We start from the raw sequence: 19,869 nt of genomic DNA, 5'->3' as shown, positions 1-19,869 counted from the left end.
GTGCTCTGCTCTTCCACATAGCCATGGTGCCTGAGCAGCTGCATGTGAATCCAGTGATGTGTGGTTGGTTGGTGGTGGTCTTGAAGCTGCAGATGCATGCAGCGGGTCGGAAGCCTGAATGTGCTGAGCCCTCCCCAGTTCTGGGAGGAGGGTCTAGCAGCCCCCCTGTCTTCTCCAGGACATAATGAAGAGACTGCTAATGGAGTTGGTGAGCATGGCCACATGATGAATGCGCATCCCCCACTCAGACTGGGAGCCTCTTGAAATCCTGAGAAGTCCTCAGGAGAAGATGTGGGGGAGAAAATGCAGTTTAAAACGTAGGTGCCCCCCCTTCCTCCTCAGAGAGGGGTTCCTGGTCTCTTGCAGTCTGCAAGCAGAGCTGTGGGTACCTTGCATGGCCGCTGTACATCTATTACCATCATCCTGGCATATATCACCATCCTGCCTATTTGCTTCCAAAGAAGATTCCTCTGAAGCCACCCTGCCCAGTTAATACATGCCTCAGCAAACTCCTGCCTGCTTGTGGAGGGGCAGGCTACTACTGAGTCAGCAGCTGTCTCTGGCATCTGGCGGTCTGTGACTGGCAGGAGTGGTTTGGCCTTCTTGGTGGGAACCGCTGATTCTGTTGTTGCCTTCCTCATGGATGCAATGTATGGTGTGGGGCTTATGGGGGCAGTCTTAAAATGGAGGCCTGTGGCTGAAGCTGCAGGCCTGCATGGAGGCAGGAGGCTAAATGGCAAGCTGAATTGGGCCTGCCGTGACCTGTGTTGATGGCAAGTGGGCTGTTTGTGGCCACGAAAGGCTCCGTTGGGCCTGGTGTGGCCTATGCTGAGGATGGGCAATGGGAGGGGCGGAGGCAGCGAGGCAGTGGATGGCAGCTGCAAATGGCTCCATTGGGCCTGTAGTGGCCTTCAGTGGGACTATTGCGGCCTACTTATTTATTTATTTTTTATTTATTTAATTCAATTTTTATACCGCCCATAGCAAGGCTCTCTGGGTGGTGTACATCAAATAAAAATATATTTACATTCAATTTAAAAACCACCAAATCAACAATTTAAACATATAACAAAAGCAAGATTAACATAATAAACCCATATTAAATACAAATCAAAAGTAATTCAAAGAAAGAGATGGAACATAAAACTATCTTTACAACATTAAATACAAAAGCTAAAATTATTAAAAATTATTAAAAAGATATTAAAATAATAAAATATTAAAATGCCTGGGCAAAGAGGAAGGTTTTCACCTGGCGCCGAAAAGATAGTAAAGTAGGCGCCAGGCGTACCTCGTCAGGAAGGGTGTTCCATAGTTCGGGGGCCACTACCGAGAAGGCCCTCTTTCTTGTAGTCACCTTCCGGGCGTCTTTCTGAGTAGGCACCCGGAGGAGGGCCTTCGATGTTGAGCGTAGTGTACGGGTAGGTTCATATCGGGAGAGACATTCCATCAGGTATTATGGGCCTACTGCAGCCTGTTCTGAGGATGGATGATGGGGGGCAGGAAGGCAGATGCGGCAATGTAGCAGCTTGGCAGCCTTCATTGGGCCTACTGTGGCCTACTGTGAGGATGGGTGATGTGGGGGGAGGAAGGCGGATGCAGCAATGTAGCAGCTGCGAATGGCTTCAGTGATGAAGAGGTGATGTGGGGTAGGTAGCCAGATAGCTGCTGGCGGTCAAGGGATGCTCCCCTGTGTTTGCTGCAGCCTCAGTTGAAGTGGGGGGGGGAGAAAAGGAAATCTGCTGCCTGGAGTTTTAGTTGGGCAATAACACCCACGGGCATGGGAGAAAGGATCAAAACGACCCAAGAGGAATATACAGACCTGAACCAAGAGAGCAGACAGCAAAGTCAATCATCTTTGGTGAAGGCAGAAAGAACTGAGATAAGGAGCCACAGGAAGCAGGAAGTCCCTGCAAAATTGAACAGCACTCTTTCCGCCTTCAACCGCTAGGTGGAGCTAGCTACCCCACCTGAGGTCATCTTTACTTGCACAGGAGAACTCAACTTTCAGAGTTTTGAGACACCCCCTCTCTTAAGGAAGGAGTGTATGAATGTTAATGTATCTCTGTGTGTGTGCATGTGTGTAAAACAACAGCTCTCTTGACATAGTAGGAGAGAGACAAAATATTAGCTGAAGGTTACCAGCACCTTGAGGCACAGGAGACCTCTCTCTGGGGATCTGATGTGAGTTAGTAGGTCTGCTGCTCATTGCCTCCTCCTGTGTAATACTTGTATATGTCACAATTTCATATGTAAGCTTGAGAGGATGGATGACCATGCACTAATGAGAAAGGCTATGCATGTGTTCCCATGGTTATGGTTCGAGATATATGCTGCACACAGAGGTATCAGCATTAAAATTAGTGACTCTAGTCCAGATTTAGGGTATAACATCATCCCAGGACTGTGTTCTAATTTGGGAGGCAGAGACTTTGTTAGATAAAAATATCTGGGTTCCTTAACAGCCCTCACCATTTTGAACATAATCAGGCTGCCCACATAAGGAAATTCATGATAATTCTCCCTAGTAGCGCTTAAAGGTGCCACACCTGTCCTTCCACTGAAAGAAAACTGACAAACTTGTTGTTAAAGCAGCAGTGCTGTCTAACTCTGTTCACTGAACTGAACTGATAATTACGTTCTGACTTAAAAGACACCCTGTCAGTTCCCAGGATTGACTTTTGCCATTCACCCTCCCCTCTACACACACACACACCCAAATTCTGCAGGAGCTGCAACAAAAGCAGTTTCATAAGTCCTGGAACTTCTGATTGCCTGATAAGGAACCTTTCACAATTTTCTCTGGTGGCCAGAAAGAGAGGAAAAATTCAATTTTACCTGGAAAGAATGCCTACCCTGCTAAAATGAAAACATATTACAGATACAGAAATTGACTCTGGGCACATTTTAATAGCAATTCACCGAGCAAACATTGAACTACCTATATATGTGAATCACTATTTTTGTAATAATCTGTTCTAAATTGGTATTTGCCATTTTATTTCCCTGCCTTGGTTAATATGCACACCATATCTGCTACCTCCTGTTTTGTTCTTTACCAACAGCTACAAGGAATCTAAAAACCTGTTTACATTATCTGGTCCTCCAACCTGTTCACTCTACCTCTCTCTTTTATTTTTCATAAAATAGTAAGAAATTACATTGGTGTGAGAAATACCAATATATTCTAATATAGTCAGGTGAGAGGGTGAGAGAAAGTAAAAATGTATGTATCATGAGAAGCTTCTTTACAGCCTTTATTACTGATGTTTGGCAATGCTCTACATTCCAATTCATGCAGGAGATAGGATAGCTCTCCAAATGTATAAGAGGGAGCTACGCATGTTGCAGGGAGAGGAGTCAGTTAAGGAAAGTTGTACATACATGAAATAATTACCACAAACTGGAAAATGGTGGAACTGGAAAAACAGCAGACCTTCTAATTTCTGACATGTCATCAGGAATTGCCCATAGCTTTTCAAGCACGCTGTCATGACTTTCAAGGCTAGGAAGCTGAATTCTGTGCCTACATTGTGAAGAATAACTACATATATTTCTATCTCTGCTCATGATTCTCTATCCTGATCCCTTGTTATAGCCCATCACATGGGGGGGTGTTCCCTCACTCTGCATATACACACACACAGGATTCCACTCCCCCCCCGCCACCGCTCCTAAGGAACAGCAGCTGTCTCAATTAGGCTGGAAATAGATTAGAGTGTTTTCCCTCCAAGAGAACAGAAGGTGGCTTGGAAGAAGTATTGTTGCCTGCAGTGTGAATACTCATCCCATATATGTCTATGATCAAGTGGTTTTGCAAATGTTTTGTGGTAATTCCACCTGTTTGCCAAAGGTGATGGTGGAACAAAGTTTTATTTATTTATTTGATTTATTCATTGCCTTACACCATCATCTCAAGAAGACAATAAAACAGGCAATGTACTTCAATATATTAAACACATTAAAAATAAAATATCAGATGATTGATCACTACTGAGTTGGCACACAATAGTCAAACACTTCTTCCCCAATAACCTAAGCATAATCACAAGTAAAAATTAACCTGTTAAAAGATACCAGAGCAGCAGCAATACTGAAGTTAACAACTGAAAGCCTGAGAGAAGGTCTTTGGCCTCGCATTGAAAGATGTTAATGTAGGCACTAAGCAAACATTTTTGGAAGAGCATTAGATCGACAGGGAGCCACGACCAGGAAGCCTTTCTGTTGTTGCCACCCATCAAACTTCTGCTGGTGGGAGCACTTGGAAGTTCATGGCTGAGTACATAATGGGTAATAAAGGTTCTAGCAAATCAACTTCAAATTTTAGACTCCCAGGATCTATGGAGACCATGCACCTCACCAGATCTGTTCCATGCTTTCCTTAAGTGCTTTTCACTGGAATGTGTCCTTGAACTGTGAAAATCCTCTTATTTGCTTGGATGGACGGGTGTGTGGGATGTAGGTGTATAGCAGGGGTGTAATGACAAGGGTCCTAGAAATCTTTGACTATTGCATGGCTGGAATGTAGCCTACTGTACAAAGGTAAAACTCACACTTGTTGCTCTGACCACTTTTGCCTATGGCTACATCCCCCAATGGCATATGGCTCCCTAGAAGGTTCCCCACAAGAGAATAAGGCCCCAAGGCTGAAAAGGATTCCCCACCTCTGACTTGGTGAATGGGTTTGATTCATGCTCAGTGTACAGCTACCACAGTTATGGTGGAAAGAGGATTTGATTTAGATTCAGATTAACTGAAGACTGAAACACAACAGTGATGGGATGGGAGATCCGTTGAATTCCTCTGCAAATGAAACCTGGTTCGCATCTGTGTTATTGCTTGAGTCCCTGATTGCTTCCACACTAGAGCTCTTCAATGCTGCTGAGGCATTGTTTTTCTATTATTATCTGAAAGTAAGATTTAAACAGAATCCACACTGACAACAATGCTGTTCTGCACAACCAAGATCCTTCTGTAAACAATTATGCAAAATTCTGCTCAGCAAAGGTCCATTCTAATGTTAATTAAGTTTCCGAACTGCAGGTCTTACTTGGTTTATTGTTTTCTGTTGGAAATAACAGGGATTAGTGAAGAATAGCCTCCTCATTGCCCCTTGAACAGCCTTTCTTGGAAGGCAATTCAAAACATGTTTACTGAGAAGTAAATTCTCCAGTCCCCCTCTAGGATGCATACCTTAACATGGTGAGGGGGTTTGAGAGTGTGGAAGAAGCTGAGAGCAATGCCATCAGGAGTCTAGACCAAGAGGCTACACTCCTAGCAGGGGCACCCATGGCGGAATGGTCAAAGCTGAGACACCAGACTAAGATGCATCAAAACTCAAGAGGAAGGCAATGGTAAACCACCTCTGAATACCTCTTACCACAAATACCCCCTATGAACAGAGTATCCAAAATGCAACACAAGATGATGAGACCACCAGGTCAGAACGCACTCACTGAGCTACTGGGGAAGAACAAAGGACAAGTACGAATAGCGCTGTGACTAATGACGCAGGTGGGTCAAAGCCAAAAGGAAGACCAGAGGCTGATGCACACAGATGTGAAAGGAGAGTCCGGAGTTGTACGACGCACACAATAGGAACATGGAATGTGAGAAGCATGAACCAGGGAAAGTTAGAAATTGTCAAGCAAGAAATGGAGCATATCAACATTACAATACTTGGCATGAGTGAATTAAAATGGACTGGAGTGGGACATTTTCAATCAGGCAACTACAAAATATTTTATGCAGGAAATGAGAAATTAAGAAGTAACAGGGTTGTTTTAATAGTGAGAGGTGATGTAGCAAAAACAATTAAGAGCTATAACGCAAGGTCTGAGCCAGTTATATCAATGAGATTTAACAGGAAACCTATTAACATAACCATCATCCAAGTCTATGCTTCAATGGCAAATGCAGAAGAAGAGGAATTGGAGAGATTTTACACAGAAGTACAGGAAGAAAATGATCATACACCAAAATAAGATGTGCTGATAATCATGGGGGATTGGAATGCAAAAGTAGGAAACAAAGAAGAACAAGGAATGGGGAAATGGGGCTTAGGAGACAGAAATGAAGCAGGAGAAAGACATTGGATTCTGTAATGCCAGTCATTTGTTTCTTGCAAACACATTCTTTGAGCAACCGAAAATGGACCATTGGTCTCACCTGAAGGGTGATTTTCACAGGAGGACTGCCATCAAGCGGGTATCATAGCTCCACCTATCGTCCAAAGGCAAGAATGTTCTGAAGTCAAGACTAGGGGCATCAGGCCCCTCCCACTCTCCAGTTCATTCGCAGCAAGTCCAAAGAGAGATATCTAAAAATGCAGGAAAAAAGGCCAACAGGCCTACTAGCAAGGACAGAACACAATAGCAATTTTCATAATATGACTCTAACATAGCAATGTAACAGTATTAGCAGTCTTGACTTCACTAGTAAATGTAAACATAACAGTGTAACAGAAATGTATAAAAAAACGGAGAAAAATATCTAGGTATCCTCCAACTGGGAGGGTCGTGATGGCAGTCCTCCTGTGAAAATCACCCTTCAGGTGAGACCAATGGTCCATTTTCCACAGGAGGCCTGCCATCAAGCGGGATGTACCAAAGCAGCCCATAATGGGGAGGGACCACCCACATCCTAATCATCATTAAGAACCTGTTGCAACACCCGCCTGCCAAAAGAGGCATCGGCAGAGGTATAACAATCTATTTTGTAATGCCTTATAAACGAATGAGTGGTAGACCAAACAGCAGCTCTGCAAATATCAGCAACAGGAGCGTTGGTAGCAAAAGCAGCCGAAGTGGCAGCTGATCTAGTGGAATGAGCTGTTATGCTAGATGGAACTGGAAGTTTAAGGGACTCATAAGCTAAGGTGATACATGCGCGCAACCAGCAGGATAAGGTGGAATTAGCTACTTTATTCCCCATAGAACGTGGATGAAAGGATACAAACAAAGACTCAGTCTGTCGTATATCCTGGGTCCGAGACAAGTAGGTCGTGAGAGCCCTCCGAACATCCAACGAATGCCAAGCCTTCTCCAGAGGATGGGTAGGATTAGGGCAAAAGGAAGGAAGAACAATGTCCTGGTTGCAGTGGAAAACTGAATTGACCTTGGGACGGAAGGAAGGATCAGTCTTCAGTACAACAGAGTCCTTGTGAAAAATACAGAGATGTCGGGCCAAAGACAAGGCGCCCAATTCCGAAACTCGTCTTGCAGAGGTGATCGCAATCAGGAACAGGACCTTGAATGACAATATACGTAATGGTACGGTCCTAAGAGGTTCGAATGGAGGATGTTGTAAAGCCTGCAGGACCCTCAACAAACTCCAGGAATGGAAACGGTGGGATACAGCCGGCGTACGGAGAGCGGCTCCCCTAATAAAGTGTTTGAGGAAAGGATGCGAGGCAATAGGAGCACCCGTGGAGGAAACTGAGAGAATGGACGACAGAGTGGACACATGTCGACGTAAGGTGTTGGGTCTAAGTCCCATTATGAGGCCCCTATGAAGGAATTGCAGCACCTGTTGTATTGTGGCCTGAGAGGGATCGAGATTCTGGTAACGACACCACTTGGAGAACGCCACCCAAGTATGCTGATATATACGAGTGGTAGATGGTCGTCGAGAGGCCAATATAATGTCAATAACAGCTTCAGACAGGCCAGCAGACCTCAAATGTCCCCGTTCAAAAGCCACACTGTTAGGTTGAGCCAATTGGGGTCCTGATGCCATATTGGACCCTGAGATAAAAGGTCTGGCCTGACTGGGAGCATCCAAGGATCCGTCACTGACATGGCAAGGAGGTCCGAGAACCACGGTCGACGGGGCCGATATGTTGCGATCAGAACTAGCTGGGCCCTCTCGCATTGCGCCTTCCTCAAGGTTCTGGCTAAAAGTGGTATTGGAGGGAAGGCGTACAACAGGCCGTCCAGCCATGGTAGCAACAGAGCATCCACCGCTTCCGCTGTCGTGTCCAGGTATCATGCGAAGTACCTGGGTAGCTGGTAATTGCGACTGGAGGCAAACAGATCCACTGAGCAAACGCCGAACTGACGCTGGAGAAGATGGAAAATGGTCGGATGAAGTTTCCATTCTCCCGGAAAGACCTGTTGTCTGCTGAGCCAGTCTGCTTGCACATTCCAAATCCCTCTGAGATGTTCTGCTTTCAGGGATCGTAGATGTTGTTCTGCCCAGTCGAATATGAGGTAGGCTAGGTTCTGCAGAGAACGGGACCTGGTTCCCCCTTGCCTGTTTAAATGAGATTTCGCACACGTGTTGTCCGTTCGAATGAGAACATGGTCCAAGGGGAACAGAGACTGAAAATGGAGCAGAGCTAAGTGGACAGCCTTTAGTTCCAGCCAATTGATGCTCTGAGTCTGCTCTGCTTCACTCCAAACCCCCTGAGCGAACTGGGAGTTGCAGTGGGCTCCCCAGCCGAGGAGACTGGCATCTGTAGTGCTAACAGTCCTGCGGGATTCTCTGAACGGAGTGCCCTGGCTGAGATGTTGGACCATCGTCCACCAGCGGAATGAAAGGCGCAGTACGGGGTTCAAGGGAATTGTTCGATGATTGGACCTGGCAATGTCCTGCTGAAATGGTAACAAAGCCCACTGAAGTCGGCGAGTATGAGCTCAAGCCCATGGCACAATATGGATAGTGGACACCAACATTCCGAGAGCCTTTGCTAGTAGCATCATGCCTGCGATTGGTCGATGCATCAGAAACAGTGCAATGTCTATGATGGCGGTTATGCGGTCTTGAGACAGGAACACCATCGCCTGTAGGGTGTCTAACATTGCCCCTAGATGTTGTAGGCGTTGGGTTGGTTGGAGATGACTCTTGTCGAATTTGACTAGCCAGCCGTAGGTCTGCAAGACGTGGAGCGTGAGCTTTAGATGGCGATGAGCCAGCTCCCTGGAACTCGCCCGTATTAAAAGATCGTCCAAGTAGGAGTAGATGTGCACCCCTTGAAGCCAGAGGTAAGCCACTAGGATGAGTAGTACCTTGGTAAATACCCTCGGGGCGGACGAGAGACCGAACGGCATCGCTCGATATTGAAAATGCTGGGGGCCGAAGGCAAACCGAAGGAACCTTCTGTGGGCTGTGCAGATAGGCACATGGAGATACGCTTCCTTGAGGTTGATAGACACCAGGAAGTCTCCTTCATGAAGGCTCTCTGTAATGGAGTGGAGGGATTCCATTTTGAATCTGCGATACTTTACGAAACGGTTGATGAATTTGAGGTCCAACACCACCCTCCATGACAGATCTCGTTTCGGCACAGCAAATAGGAGGGAGTACACCCCTTCCGACCTCTCTGTTGTAGGGACTGGCTCTATTGCCGCTGTGTCCAAGAGGTGATGTATGGCTGTTTGCATGATGCAGTGCCTGAATGGAGCCTTGGGACAAGGAGAGGGATGAAATCTGTCTGGAGGGGTTGCCCAAAACTCTAGTGCATAGCCGTAACAAAAGAGATCTCTGATCCAGGCGTCCTGAGTCAGACGCAGCCAATGGTCTCCAAACAGAAGCAGTCTGCCCCCGACCGGTATCGGGTCAGTATTGTCTGCGCTGGCGAGACCCTCCACGATATGAAGACGTTGAGGCACCTCTGCGTCCCTGGTACTGTCCTCTGCCTGGGAAACGTCTGTTCCAGAATCCCCTGGAGTAACAGAGATCATTAGTTCTGAAATCGCAGCCTCGTTCCCCGGGCCGCGCTCCTCGAAAGGGCCAGGGCGTGCGGGATGGGGTGAAACGTCTGAAGGGCCTGCGATCAACGTTCCTGATAATGGCCAAGATAGGCTTCCGAGCATCCTTGGGGTCCACTAGTACTGCCTGTAGGGCTTCCTCGCCGAAGAGTAATGAGCCCGAAAAAGGTGCCCTTGACAAGTTAACCCTGGCCGTAGAGTCCGCTTCCCAGTGACGAAGCCAGAGGGTCTGCCGACCAACTACCTGAGCTGCCATGGCTCTTGCTCCCAGCTGAGTTGCGTCCAGGGTGGCATCAGCCACAAACACCGCCGTCTTGCTTAATTTCACCAGTGACCTTCTCAGAGAGACAGGATCTGGATTGGGATCATCTAGGAGGTCATCCAACCACATCATAGCTGCCCTGGAAAAGATGGAAGCAGATGCAGAAGCTCGCATGGTGAACGCAGTAGCCTCATGGTTTCTGCATAATGCAAAGTCCAGCCTCCGCTCAGTGGCGTCCTTTAAATGTGAGTCCCCTTCCCTTGGCAAAAGGGATCTAGAGACTAGACTGGAAATCAGCTCATCTATGCCAGGGACGGCCAGTCTATTTGTAAATTCCGGAGCCAAAGAATAAAGTTTGTCCGCAAGGGTGTTAAAATGGCGTGTTTGTAACGGGTGACACCATTTATCCTTGGCCAGTTTAGCAATAGGATCTGGCACAGGAAGGTAGTGCTCTGCTGGTCTGGGGGATTTCAGGACCCTGGCCCCTTTAATAGCGGGAGTGGCAGCTGCAGGTTGTGTTGATTGTAGACCAAGGGTGTTCAATACTCTGTAAGCAAGGGGCTGATAATCGGAGGAATCAAACAGCCGATAAGATGTATCCTCCTCTTGTTCCGACTGATCACTCCAGTCATCACCTTCGGCTTGCATAGTATATGGTGGATCCTCCCTACAAGAGACGTCATCGACAAACCTGCCCCTGGCAATGTCAAAAGGGTTTGGAAAACATGATGGATCTGCCTGATTGCGTACATAGTGGCCCATATCCTCGGGTTGTCTGCGCGCACTCCGCTGAGGCATGGCAGTGACCTGTGACTGTGACTGCATTTGAGAGAAGAACGACAGCATGTCTTGTAGTTGCGATATGAACTCCTGAGACAGCTGCAGCCCCAGTGTGGGAGATGGTTGCGCTTGTAGGGGCAAAGATATGGGCGGCTCAGCAGGCTGAGAAGATGAATGAGCCCTAGGTGGTAATATGGGAGGAGGATAGCTGGCTGCTGGCTGGTCCGGAAACCCTGCAAAGTCCTCCTCCTCGAATGCAGCCAGAGAATTAAAAAGATTTGTTAAAGGTTCCTGGCCCATCTCCTCAGAAACCGGGACAGAGACGTAGCGTGCCCGCTTGGTTGTGCTGTGGCTGGATATATGCTTGGTTTTGGCAACCGCTTTGGTGTGCTTGTGCTTGGTTGCCTTAGATTATTTAGGCTTGGTTGCCTGAGCTGTCACTGGCTGTTCCGCCATCATATATTTTCGAGGGGGTTCAGTACACGGCCACGGATGGGGCAGAATGTACAGACCCAAACAGACTCAGTACACTGCCACGGATGGGGCAGAATGCACTGGCTCAGATGGCTAAGTACACGGCCACGGATGGGGCAGAATGTACAGTTTCAACAGCCTTGGTACACGGCCACGGATGGGGCAGAATGTACAGTTCCAAACAGGCTTGGTACATGGCCACGGATGGGGCAGAATGTACAGTTCCAAACAGGCTTGGTACACGGCCACGGATGGGGCAGAATGTACGGTTCAAACAGCCTTGGTACACGGCCACGGATGGGGCAGAATGTACAGTTCCAAATAGGCTTGGTACACGGCCACGGATGGGGCAGAATGTACAATTTCAAAGCGCTTCAGTAGTCACCCTCAGTCAGCAGTTTAAGTTGAGGAACCTGTGCAGGATTATAGGAAGCCTATCCTGCCACACACACACAGAAATGTAGATCTCGCTGTGGGATTTGAACTTGCAAATCTTGGCTCTGCTACCCACAGCTCTTCCCAACTAGCCCCCCCCCCTTGAAAATTGAACAGGCTAAACAGAAAAGGCAGGAAAGGAGGAACGAACAAAATGGCCACCGTCAAAAGAGCGGGAAAAATTCCCAATCAAAAAGGGCGTAGGGAAGAGGAAGAAGCAATGGCGGACACTGAGGAGTACCAACGAGCTCAAACAGGGCCAACCGGGAGAAACTGTCTCAGCAGAGCGGCCTCAAAATACGCTCTAAAGCCACAGGGCTGAAAGGCGCAATGCGGCTTTAAGGGTCAGCCAGAAAACTCACTGCCGAGGAGGCAGGAAGGTCTGTGTGATTCCTACAGCCGCAGGGACACAGTCACAGCTAGTGGGGGGGGCGGATCAGCCCAACGACAAACTAACGCTGCGAAGGAAAAGGAGTCGCAGCCGCAGGCTCCTGAAGGCAGTCGCAGCTGAGATTAAAGCGCCGTGGAATGAGCCGGAGGGGGAGGGCAGAGCAGCCTGACTAAAATAATGGCTGCTGGAGAAACCAAAAGAGCCACAGCCGCAGGCTCCTGGTGAGAGACTAAGGGAGCTGCCACAAAAACAGACGGCAAGGTTTTAAAAAGCAGGGAGAAATGGTGGCACAGAGCAGGAAGCTGCAGCCGCAAGCTCCTGATTACAAGCTGCGTCCGCCGCCTGAGGAAGGGAGAACAGCAGCAAACGAATACAGAGAAAAATAATCAGTACCACACACTTGAAAACAAAAGACAGAGGGAAGGAAACGACAAGGAAATACACACAGAAATCTCCACACTGTCACACAGATATCACACACAACGTATCTAGAAGCTATCGCTATAGACTATTTTCCAACTTGCATGGACGAAGGCAAGAATGAACTGGAGAGTGGGAGGGGCCTGATGCCCCTAGTCTTGACTTCAGAACATTCTTGCCTTCGGATGATAGCTGGAGCTATGATACCCGCTTGATGGCAGGCCTCCTGTGGAAAAGATGAACTGTACACATGGACATCACCAAATGGCCAATATAGGAATCAAATTGATTATATAATTAGTAGTAGAAGATGGAGAAGTTCCATACTTTTTGCGAAAACAAGACCAGGAGCAGACTGTGGTACAAATCATGAACTGGTCATATCAAAAATCAGAGTAAAGCAACAGAAGAAGAACAAAGCAACCATAATGCCAAAATACAATTTAAGTAACATCCCAGAAGGATATAAAGATCAAATAAGGAACAGATTTGAGGCTTTAAACTTAGTTGACAGAGAACCAGAAGAACTATGGAGTGAAGTCAGAGACATTATCAGGGAAGGATGCAAAAAGACAGTACCTCTCATTAAAAAGAGAGAAAGATCTCAACAGATGACTGAAGAAACTCTTAAAATTGTTAAAGAGAGAAGGAAAGTAAAAGCAAAAGGCAATAGAAACACGGTCAGAACCCTAAATGCAACAATACAGAGACTAGTATGTAGGGACAAAGAGAACTATTACAATGGTTATTGTACAGAAATAGGACAACAAAAAGGGAAGAACAAGAGCCCTATTCCAAAAGATTAGAGAAATGAAAGTGAAATTCAAACCAAGAGTAGGGATGTTGAATAATCAACAGGGGAACACACTGACTGACTGAGATGAAATAAAAGGAAAATGGAAGCAATGCACTGAAAAACTCTATAAAAGAGATGTCAGGATGACAGATTCATTCATGGAGGAACCCTATGATGAAGAACCAGAAAGTTTAGAATGTGAAGTGAAAGCTGCTCTTAAAATACTTGGAAGAAACAAATCACCAGGAATAGATGGCATATCAATAGAGTTGCTACAAGCTACTGAGACTGAATCTGTCCAAATTTTAACAAAAAATTGTCAAGAAATATGGAAAATTAAACAATGGTCCACATAATGGTCTCGGATATATTGTTGAGGTCCCCCAGACTAATAGTACTGGGGGATTTCAACATTCATGCCGAGACCACTTTGTCTGGCGCGGCTCAGGACTTCATGGCTTCCATGACAGCCATGGGGCTGTCTCAATATGTTAGTGGTCCAACACATGTATCGGGGCACACTCTAGACCTTGTTTTTGCTACTGAGCATGGGGAAAGTGATCTGGATGTGGGGAGTTTTACAACACTCCCTTTGTCATGGACAGACCACTGCTTGCTGAAGTTTAGACTTTCAGTAACCTCTTCCCTCTGCAAGGTTGGGGGACTTATTAAAATGGTCCGCCCCCGGAGACTAATGGATCCTGAAGGTTTTCAAAGGGCTCTGGGGGATTTTCCGGCTGATAGGACTGGCGCTCCTGCTGAAGCCCTGGTCGCTCTGTGGAATACGGAGATGACCCGGGCTGTAAACACGATCGCTCCTGCACGCCCTCTCCTGTGTAGAGCTCATACAGCTCCATGGTATACTCCGGAGCTGAGAGCGATGAAGCAAGATAGGAGGAGGCTTGAGCGGAAATGGAGACGAACTCCCGACGGATACAATTATGCGCTGGTTAGTGCTTCGACTAAGCTCTATGTAGGAGCAGTGAAGGCAGCTAAAAAACATCATTTTGCTGCCACTATTAAATCATCTCTTTGCCGCCCAGCGGAGCTCTTTCGAGTTGTCTGGGGGCTTCTCCATTCAAACCCTCCAGACACGGTGGAATCATCGGAGGCCCGCTGTAATCAGTTTGCCGATCACTTCCAGAATAAGATCTCATGTATCCGCCAGGACCTAGACTCTCAAGTTATAGCAGTAGATCCTAGTGAGATGTCCGGAGCACAGTCTTGTCCTGTTTTGTTGGATGAGCTTCAGTTGGTTCAACTCGAGGACGTGGACAAGGTGCTTGGACAGGTACGTGCAACCACTTCGGTACTGGATCCTTGCCCCTCCTGGCTGATAAAAACTAGTAGGAATGGAACAGGTAGCTGGGCCAAGGAAGTGATAAACGCCTCTTTACGAGAGGGAGTGGTCCCGGGCTGTCTGAAAGAGGCAGTGGTGAGACCACTCCTGAAAAAGCCTTCCTTGGACCCAGACAATTTTAACAGCTACAGGCCAGTGGCGAATGTTCCATTCCTGGGCAAGGTCTTGGAACGGGTGGTTGCTGGCCAGCTCCAGGCGCTATTGGATGAAACTGATTATCTAGATCCATTTCAATCGGGTTTTAGGCCCGGTTTTGGCACTGAGACAGCCTTGGTCGCCCTGTACAATGACCTATGTCGGGAAAAAGACAGAGGGAGTGTAACTCTGTTGATTCTCCTTGATCTCTCAGCGGCTTTTGATACCATCGACCATGGTATCCTTCTGGAGAGGCTCGCAGAGTTGGGAGTTGGAGGTACTGCTTGGCAGTGGTTCCGCTCCTACTTGGCGGGTCGTCTCCAGAAGGTAGTGCTTGGGGAACATTGCTCGACACCGCGGGCTCTCCAATATGGGGTCCCGCAGGGGTCAGTTTTGTCCCCCCTGCTTTTTAATATCTACATGAAGCCGTTGGGAGAGGTCATCAGGAGTTTTGGAGTGCGTTGTCATCAGTATGCTGATGACACGCAGCTCTACTTCTCCTTTTCATCTTCTTCAGGTGAGGCTGTCGATTTGCTGAACCGTTGCCTGGCCTCGACAATGGACTGGATGAGAGTTAACAAACTGAAGCTCAATCCAGACAAGACTGAGATGCTGTTGGTGGACGGGTTCTCTGATCGGATGGTGGATATATACCCTGTCCTGGATGGGGTTACACTCCCCCTAAAGGACCTGGTTCGTAGTCTGGGAGTCTTTTTAGACTCTTCCCTCTCACTTGAGGCTCAAGTAGCCTCGGTGGTTAGGAATGCGTTTTACCAACTTCGGTTGGTAGCCCAGCTACGTCCCTATTTGAGTAAAGAGGACCTTACATCAGTGGTACATGCTCTGGTAACCTCACGTTTGGATTACTGTAATGCGCTTTACGTAGGGCTACCTTTGAAGACAGTTCGGAAGCTACAACTAGTGCAAAATGCGGCGGCCAGATTGCTGACAAGGACCAAGCGGTCCGAGCATATAACACCTGTTCTGGCCAGCTTGCACTGGTTGCCAATATGTTTCCGGGCTAGATTCAAAGTGTTGGTATTAACCTATAAAGCCTTATACGGTGCGGGACCACGATACCTTGCGGAACGCCTCTTCCGATATGAACCGGCCCGTGCACTACGTTCTGCTACGAAGGCCCTCCTCCGGGTTCCAACTCACAGGGAGGCCCGGAGGGTGATGACAAGATCTAGGGCCTTCTCAGTGGTGGCCCCCGAACTATGGAACAGTCTCCCTGAGGAAGTACGCCTGGCGCCGACTCTGCTCTCCTTCCGGCGCCAGGTCAAAACCTTCCTATTCTCTGAAGCATTTTAAGTTACACTGATTTAATTTTAAAAATGTTTATTGTGTTGGATTGTTGCTTGTATTTTAGTATTGTTTTGTTATTTATTGTATTTTTATGCTGTTTTATGTTCACCGCCCAGAGAGCTATTGCTAGTCGGGCGGTATATAAATTTAATAAATAAATAAATAAATAAATACTGGAAGTGTTCAATATACATCCCAATTCAAAAAAAAAAAAGGAGATCCCAGGAAATGCAGTAATTATCGAACTATTGCCTTAATATCCCATGCAAGTAAAGTAATGCTCAAGATTCTATAACAATGGCTCTTACCATATATGGAGTGAGAAATGCCAGATGTCAAAGCTGGATTCAGAAAGGGAAGAGGCACCAGAGATCATATTGCAAACATACATTGGATAATGGAATGGAGCAAGCAATTTCAGAAGGAAATCACCCTGTGCTTTATAGATTACAGCAAAGCCTTTTTGTGTAGAATAGATCATGAAAAACTATGAAATGCTTTAAAAGAAACAGGGGTGCCACAGCATCTGATTGTCCTGATGCGCAACCTATACTGTAGACAAGGGCTACTGTAAGGACAGAAAATGGAGAAACTGATTGGTTCCCCATTAGAAAGGGTGTGATTCAGACGTGTATTTTATCACCCTATTTGTTTAATCCACATGCAGAACACATCGTACAGAAAACAGGATTGGACCAAGATGAAGGTGTGAAAATTGGAGGGAGAAATATCAGTAATTTAAGATATGCAGATGATACCATACTCTTAGCATTAGCCAGTAATGATTTGAAGCGAATGCTGATGAAAGTTAAAGAGGAAAGCACAAAAGCAGGACTACAGCTGAATGTCAAGAAGACTAAAGTAATGACAACAGAAGATTTATGTAACTTTAAAGCTGACAACGAGGACATTGAACTTGTCAAGGATTATAAATATCTCGGCACAGTCATTAACCAAAATGGAGACAATAGTTAAGAAATCAGAAGAAGGCTAGGACTGGGGAGGGCAGCTGTGAGAGAACTAGAAAAGGTCCTCAAATGCAAAGATGTATCACTGAACACTAAAGTCAGGATCATTCAGACCATGGTATTCCTGATCTCTATGTATAGATGTGAAAGGTGGACAGTGAAAAAAGCACGTAAGAGAAAAATCAACTAATTTGAAATGCGGTGTTGGCGGAGAGCTTTGAGGATAGCATGGACTGCAAAAAAGACAAATAATTGCATGTTAGAACAAATTAAACCAGAACTATCACTAGAAACTAAAATGATGAAACTGAGGTTATCTTACATTGGATGCATAATGGGAAGACATTTCACTAGAAAAGACAATAATGCTGGGAAAAACAGAAGGGAGTGGGAAGGCCAAAGAAGAGATGGGTTGATTCCTAAAGGAAGCCACAGACCTGAACTTACAAGATCTGAACAGGATGGTTCACGACAGATGCTATTGGAGGTCACTGATTCATAGAGTCACCGCAAGTCATGATTGGCTTGAAGGCACATAACAACAACAACAACAACAAATTCTCCAGTAAGTGTGCTTAGAATTGCAGCCTAAATTGCCACATTATCAGTTTCTGTTCTTGTGACAGGAAGGCTTTAATTAGTGGTTTCATTGCATTTTTAACAGCCAAACAGCACTAATTCCCATTAATTTTTTTTAAAAGTCTGGAATTTAAAAATAATTTAGTAATTATTAAAGCTTTCCCATCCCCTGCAGGAAAGGAAACCAACACTGGGACAATTAGGAGAGAATGTTCAAGGGACAATTAAGAAGGTATTCAACTGGAAGTTGCTACTCACAAGCTATTTCTCTGCTGTGTTAACAATCTCTCTTTACATGGCACATTGTGGTAAAAATAGGACAAGATGATCTCTAGCAGGATTGTTGTACAAATGGTCCTGCTTTTTGGCGTTACAGTAGATTACCTGCAACTCTGTTAGACACCAATAACCTATGTGGTGTTAATACAGCAATGATTTTCAGTCTGGTACTCTGTATTTATGAATTCAGCACTCACCCTTCACTGTGATCATCCCTAATATTTCAATCAACCCCTATAGGTATAAGAGGAGATAACATATTATTGGTAGTCCTGATTTTCTGGAAGACATGCCTCTGCAGTATTGAATTAGGTTGTCAAATTGTTGAATGCTACAAAAGTTATGTCAAGAAGGCTGAACTGCACCAGGAAATTCTGGAGCCACTTGGTTTGTCTGGCAGTGGCAGCATTATAACTGACAGGAGCCCAAAGAGGCAAATAATGTGAAGGTTTTCTGGTTTTTTTTTCAGATAAGAGATTAACTGTTAGTTGTTTTCTCAATTGACATTATACCACATATCTTATTTACCACATACCTATATGCAATCAAAAATTCAATTTGAGCTATAACAAGATTGTTAAAATAGAAATAGGAATTCTCTCAACTATGAGTGGAAGGACTGGAAGAATGCACCTTTATGTCTTTTTCACATACAATCAGTTATTCAGGAGGTTTAGTCAGTCTGCAGTGTGAGCAACAACTAAATAAAATGCATAACTTACTGCTGTCCAGGCTCCTCTTTTGCATCGAGAACATAGCCATCCATCATGGATTTCATGGGAAGGAACACCATAGCAACCTAAAATAAGAGCGTTAAGATGACAAACTGATTCTGTACTTCATTATCTTTCTAGCTAAACGGACAACTGAGCTATTAAAAAAAAGACTATATTTGCATACTATGAGATTGAAAAAAGTGGGGAATGAGCATTTCCCCAAGAGAAAGCTTGGCTGTTATACCGGCAGCTGAAGGGCTATCTTACCAACAGTTCTCAGTTCTAAAACCAGCATTATTACGTTTAACAATTTTTCACAATGCTAGACCATCAGTTTTGTAATCCCAGCTACTTTACCAGATGGTAAAATACGATCTGAACACGGCAGCCATAATTCTTCTTAACAGAGAGCTAGTATAGCATGGTGATTGATACTGCAATCCTGTGCACACTTACTTGTGAAAGTAGTTTCAGACTTTGATCTTTTAGGCAAAAGATCACTTTTTATCAAAAATCCAAGAAAAGGGTTACCAACATTTTTCAGCTAGTAGTTACATTTTGAATTTTGAGAAAGTTCTGTGGACACCAATCAAAAAAGGATTGCCACGGGAACCTGACATAACACAAAAATGCTGCTGTGGAGTGTGGCATAATGGCTGCCACATCTACAAGAGACAGGACCACTAAATGGTGTGGACATGACCCTCATCAGCCACAGTCACGCCTGCTCACAGAGATGAGCTCTTTACACCTCTCCTCTGCTCAAAACAGATGTGAAGGTGGGCATCCAATCCTGACATTCTATAAAATGTGGGCATGTTTTAGGAGAGACTACGTCAGTGCCAACTGAGGAGGAATTGAGGAGGAAGAGCAAACAGTCTGTTACGTATGATGGATTTTGAGGTGATATTCACTTAAATCTTTTTGCAAGCGCTATTGGATGTACTGGTGGGCAGAGTGGCTGGTGACCCTATGCACAATCAATTTTTACGAGCAGACATAAAGTGAATGGCACAGTCTACCTTGAACTGGCTCCCCACACCAATTCTGTTTGCACAGGCAGCATGACTGCCTCCCTCCATCTCCAGCTACATGAGGCTGCCGGTCAGTCAAGGAGAGACCGTCTTTGAAGGGCAGGGCTCCCCAGGCTGACCAACAACCTCAGGCATATGGGGTCACCTGTCAGCCAGGCATTGAGAGGGGAGTCTGTGAGAGCAGAACTGGGGCATGTAGCCAGTATGAGGTGAGTTGCGCAA

General features: G+C 45.9%; 1 protein-coding gene across 5 annotated transcripts in view; it reads right to left on the bottom strand.

Moving 5' to 3' along the window:
• KDM4C (lysine demethylase 4C) overlaps positions 1-19,869 on the bottom strand; it is a 383,363-nt gene that overhangs the window by 164,730 nt on the left and 198,764 nt on the right. For all 5 annotated transcript variants that reach the window (XM_061629553.1, XM_061629542.1, XM_061629531.1 and 2 more), the window contains one exon: positions 18,620-18,696. In XM_061629553.1, coding sequence (XP_061485537.1) covers positions 18,620-18,696 — 77 coding nt within the window. The remainder of the gene's footprint in view (positions 1-18,619; positions 18,697-19,869) is intronic.

The sequence above is a fragment of the Rhineura floridana genome, chromosome 1 (assembly GCF_030035675.1).
Source record: "Rhineura floridana isolate rRhiFlo1 chromosome 1, rRhiFlo1.hap2, whole genome shotgun sequence".
NCBI lineage: Eukaryota > Metazoa > Chordata > Lepidosauria > Squamata > Rhineuridae > Rhineura > Rhineura floridana.
Note: the sequence above shows the minus strand (reverse complement) of the source record. Positions and strands in the feature narration are given on the sequence as shown.